The following is a 5314-nucleotide window of genomic DNA, read 5'->3' on the forward strand; positions in this document are numbered from 1 at the left end:
ACAGCTCAATAATATCTCCAAGATTCTACATAATGATGGCTCTGCTATTATAAACCAATTTTATAATTTAACGTAGAATATTTTCTCATAAAAATGAATAATATTAAAATAAAAAATTCATAATGTTCAAAAATTTTAAAAGTTAGGAGTATTACAATTATTTTACTTTATAATGAATTGTGTGTGTTTTTAAATATCAAATTATTATTTTAAAGAGGATAAATTCAATTTTTCTTAACTCACTAGCAAGAATTTAAATCAAGGTACTAAATAATTAACAAAATTAAAATATATTGGAATTAAATAATATGATTATTAAAATTAAAAAATCGACTAATATTTATGACCATCTTTAGGCAAATGGTAATTACCCTAAAAATACAGATAATGGAATCCAACAAAAATGATACTTAGGCCCTGTTTGTTCCGTGAAAAATATTTTTCTTGTATTTTTCTAGTGTTTGAGACACTCAAGAAATGAATTAATAGAAATTATTTTTTTAATCAAAGGAAAAATTAAGTCATTTTTAGATTCTATTTGTTTTGTGAAAAAAATTTGCTAATAAAAAATGGTTTCCATAGAAAATGTTTTGTAAGAAACTATTTTCTATAAAATGAAAATATTTTCCAATATTGGAGTGCAATGTTAAAATAATGGTATATATTTATACCATATATATATAAGTGTTTTCACCTCTTAAAATTATCAAAATCCAAAAAATGACTTCCTCTTATAAAAAAAGGAAGTAATTTTACTTAAAAATGTACAAATTTTTTTTTGATCAAGAAAATATTTTCTATTAATTTATTTTCTTAAATACTTCAAACACTAAAAAATGTAAAAAATAATTTTTTAAAAAATATTTTCTATGAAACAAACAAAACCTTAGAGCGAGTCATTTTTGGATTTTAATAATCTTATTATAATTTGAAAACATTTACATATACTTGACATAAACACATACTATTAGTTTAACATTGTAATTAAGTAATGAAAAATATTTTTATAAAAAATATTTTCTGAGAAAATAATTTATATGAAAAATATTTTTCATATACAAATTATTTTTTATTAAATAAATAAAGCCTTAAATAACAGTAATTAGAAAGTTGAATGGGTTCAAATTACATATTACTACATCTTCTAATAAATTTCATTGCGTTTGAGTACTAAGAACACAGTAAAAGCTACCCCAAATTGAAAAGCATGAGACTTATGGAGTTGTTGAAGAAAGTTGTCAAAGAGTTGATCCATGATCTCATCTCCAAAGTGCTCTTTCAAAAGTGCTTCCATACCAGCTCTCATGTGGGATGATATTGCTTTTGCTTTTGTTGAAATGCTATCTTGGGTCTTCTTTTGGGGTATGCAAATTACTCTTTCTACGCTGAAACACCCGTTTCTTTCTACAGCTGCTTCTACTTCTTGTGGAGAGGTGAAGTATATTGGTATATTAAAGGTATCCACTTTCTCTTCACTTATGATTCCCTGTCTCATCAAACATATATATGATTTAATCACATTTATCAACCAAACATTTATTACTTTATATTTTATTTCCCTAACATAAACCTTTTTTTTTCATTATTAATTGAAGAAAATTTTTAAAAATTATTATAACAAATATTTTTATTATTATATTCAATACAATATAAGAAAAAGAAAATATAAGAAAAAGAATTTTCCTTTTGAATCCCTTAATCCTAATCTTCAATTGAAATAAGAAAATAAATTTGATATGATGCATGAAAATTGTTATATAATAAATAAATAAACGATGATGATGAAAATAGCAAAAGCTTCCTAACCTTATTAGCCATCTCCACGAGGCAAGAACCTAAGAGATCATACGCTATGTTGGAAAAAACTTGAGAATGAGGAGTTTCACTCAAGCGGCCAGGAAATGAAAGCAGAATCAACCCACCAGGAAGAACCTCTTTTGCCCTACATTTCAAAAAGCAATCCATGTCCTTGCCAAACTGCTCTGTGTAAGCCTTGATAGTTTCATCTCCTGCACTAGAATAGTAGATTTTCCCTTTATTCCAAGCAGCTGAGCTTTTGTCCATTACCTCTTTTGGCACTTGTGAAAGCCATTCGAGGGCATAGGAAGAGTGCACAATATGGAGACTAGCGTTAGGAAATAAGCGACCATGAAAAGATCCTATATTGAAAATACATATAAACCAAACTCAATTAAAAGTATGTACATATATAATAAAAATCAATCAACTAAGCTAAATTAATCAAATTATTTCGATTTTTAATTTGATTCAATCATCGATTCAGTTCGATCATTGAATCAATTTTGTTTTGTTTTCTCGCTTAAAAGAATTTAGTTTATTCAATTTTGTTAAATTGTAAATCGAATAAATAACCAATCAAACATTTCTTGAATTTTCAATTGACAACTTCATTAAAGCTTCATTTGGAATAAATCATTTGTAAGAAAAAAATTCAATTTAATGTCAACACAATTATACTCAATTTCTATTTATTTGAAAATAAAAAAAATAAGTTAAAAAGAATTGAATTTTTTCATTCCAAATATAATAATTTAAAAAAAAATAATTAAATTAAATTCTTGTAAAATTTTGGTTTCCAAACAGTAAATAAATTGAATTCTTGCAAAATCATGTCATTTATTGTATGAATTTATTTCTTTATGATTGACTTTTTTAACTAAAAACATTGAATTTTAGCAATTTTAAACTTTACAAATATAAAATTAGATCAAATAAAATTCAATTGAATTAAGTCTGTGTGTACGTGGATTATATAGGAATAAGGACTCTGTTAAAATTGTCATAATTTTAACGGTCAATTCCTGTCACTAATCCGTGTGTGCGTGTATTCTATTTATTAACAAAAAGAAAAGTGTCTAAGTGAAAAATAAGAGAGAGCTGAGTGTCCCGATGTGATTTTGGTTGAGGTCCACAAGTAAGTTGGAAGTGCCCAAGGACTGGTCCTTCAGAATCCCATATTGGATATGAAATGTGTGTATGTGTGGGTTATATAGGAATTAGGACTTTGTTAAAATTGTCATAATTTAAATAGTGGTCCATTCCTATCACTAATCCATGTGCAAACGTGTTCTATCTATTGATAATTTAAAAAAAAAAAAAATAACTATTTCATTTTAAGACTTTCCAAACAAACCCGTGAGATATTTTTTCGGTAACAACCTGGCACACCCATAGGGTAATATTGCTTGTTGAGAGGGAGGGAAGAGAAGAGAGTGTTGAAATCATTGGAAACATGATCATTAAAGAAAACTTGGAACTCTAATTGGCATTGGTACTTGTTCTCTATAACTTCAACTATGTTCTGAATTGCAATGAATGTGTTAGGCCCTGTAGAGCAACCCATGTCTGCGATTTGAAAGGTTTTGTTAGGCAAAGAAAGGATATTGATGTCAAGCTTTTCAATAATTGCCTCATTGATGACTTCCTTTACTGCATCTATAGCTCCCCTCTGCAAAAATAAATGAGTTAATTAATTAATTATTATTAAATTTGATTTTAAATAAAAATTAAAAAAAAGGACTTACATTTTACAATTAATACATATGAACTCTAAATATTCAAACACTAACTAATTTAAATACTGGCTCAAATGATAGCCTTAATTTGAAAAAAAAAAATCTCTTTCATGTTTTGGTAATTTAATTCAAACGTTTAAGAATTTGTTTGATATTACTTTTAAAATAGTTGTTGAGAAAATCATTTTTTTAAAATATATTAGTTAAAAAGAATTAAAAAATAATTTAAAATTAAATTTGATAAATTTTAGTAATAAGAACACTAAAATAACAAAATAATTTTTTTATTAAACTGTTTTTTTTAATATCATCTAACATAGTATTTTTATTTAGAAAAATAATTTTAACTTACCAACTTCAATGCTAAACAGACACTAAATCTTATTAAAAGTAGCTAAATTTCTAAAAGTTGTTAAAATTTTATACAATTTTCATCAATCAAACTTTGAATTCCACTTTTCGATTTATTTATAATTATCATTGAAAATCTAAATTCACCTTATTCTTCAACTCTTTCATAATTACATTTTGATAATCATTGAACATTAAAAAATGATGAGATTTAGTGGTAGTGGAGAGAAATAGTGCGTGATTAAAACCATCTAATTTTACTAAATGTCTAAAAATTTTGATGCACATGGATATCAAAATGAAATTTAAAAATATTTGATGGTATTGATAAAGTTGGATCAACCAGAAAATGGAGTACAAGAATATATTAAAAAAATTTGATAAATTTTTTATAAATTTTAAAAATCTGGCTAATTATGCCAAGATTTAAACGCTTGGATTAGATTGTAAAAACACAAACAGATTTGGCTTATTTTTGTGATTAGGAATAATAAAATTCAAATCAAAACTAATAAAAGTTTCTACATATTTTAAGATGCTTTTAATTATAATTATAAGAAAAATGAAAGATTTATTTAAGCTTTAAAATTAAACTTGAAGAATTAAACATATCACATAAGCTTATTACAAATGAGTACCTGGTGAGTGGAGTTGTTGGAATAGCTATGAAGGCCATGTCCACCTTTCATTGGATATGCCTTAGAGAAATTGCCACTCTGCATCATATTGCTTCTTATCCTTCTCTTTCTCTCTCTCAAATGCTTATAATGATCCATGAATTATAATTTAAACATGATTTATGAAGAAGTTAATGATGATTATATTGTCATTCTTTCATAATGATCATATTATTGTCATTATCTATGAACTATAAATAATTATAGAAGAAATTAATCATTTCAAGAAGAATACAAAAGTGGTCCAGTATGAATATGAGCTTTTGACAATGATGCTATGATAATGAAGTTTCATCTGTTAAGGCTAAATGGCCTTTTTTTTTTCCTTTTAAGAAATGGGAATTTTTTGGATTCTTATATATCTTCATAAAATATAAAAATTATTCCATCATTACAAAAAAATTGAAATAATACTACAATGATGATATCATTGTTTGCTATTTAGATAAATTACTATTTAATTTTTTTAATTTTTTAAAATTAATAAATCAGTTTTTATATTTTTAAAATTATTAAATTAATTTATAATTATAAATGAATTTTGTTAATACTTTAGTTTTTTATTCACTTTTTATTTTTTTTATTAACTAATAATTCAATGTAAATTAAATTTTAAAAATATTCTCCATCAATAAAAAAAATTAAAAAATAAATAAAATAATCAAATATATTTTAAAGTAGTCGCTAATTACCTTTAGTGACAGTATACCGTCGTTAATACTTTCAATAATAAGAAGTTATTTTACACCG

General features: G+C 24.7%; 1 protein-coding gene across 1 annotated transcript; it reads right to left on the minus strand.

Annotated features, from left to right (window-relative positions):
* Positions 1-1093: 1093 nt before the first annotated feature.
* Positions 1094-4627, minus strand: LOC110657610 (loganic acid O-methyltransferase-like). Its single transcript, XM_021814881.2, has 4 exons — positions 4526-4627; positions 3181-3469; positions 1807-2159; positions 1094-1486 (listed from the first exon to the last, which is right to left on the minus strand). Exons 1-4 carry the CDS (start codon positions 4610-4612, stop codon positions 1145-1147), a joined length of 1071 nt encoding a protein of 356 aa, XP_021670573.2. The 5' UTR covers positions 4613-4627; the 3' UTR covers positions 1094-1144.
* Positions 4628-5314: the final 687 nt, after the last annotated feature.

The sequence above is a fragment of the Hevea brasiliensis genome, chromosome 13, assembly GCF_030052815.1.
Source record: "Hevea brasiliensis isolate MT/VB/25A 57/8 chromosome 13, ASM3005281v1, whole genome shotgun sequence".
NCBI classification, from domain to species: Eukaryota; Viridiplantae; Streptophyta; class Magnoliopsida; order Malpighiales; family Euphorbiaceae; genus Hevea; species Hevea brasiliensis.

Bases quoted from the DNA above. Each gene is read 5' to 3' on its own strand.
- LOC110657610 (XM_021814881.2), bottom strand. From the start codon at position 4,612: ATGATGCAGAGTGGCAATTTCTCTAAGGCATATCCAATGAAAGGTGGA. The intron at 3,470-4,525 runs GTACTCATTTGT...TTATTTTTGCAG, and splicing joins CCAACAACTCCACTCACCAG to AGGGGAGCTATAGATGCAGT. The intron at 1,487-1,806 runs GTTAGGAAGCTT...TTGATGAGACAG, and splicing joins TCGTGGAGATGGCTAATAAG to GGAATCATAAGTGAAGAGAA.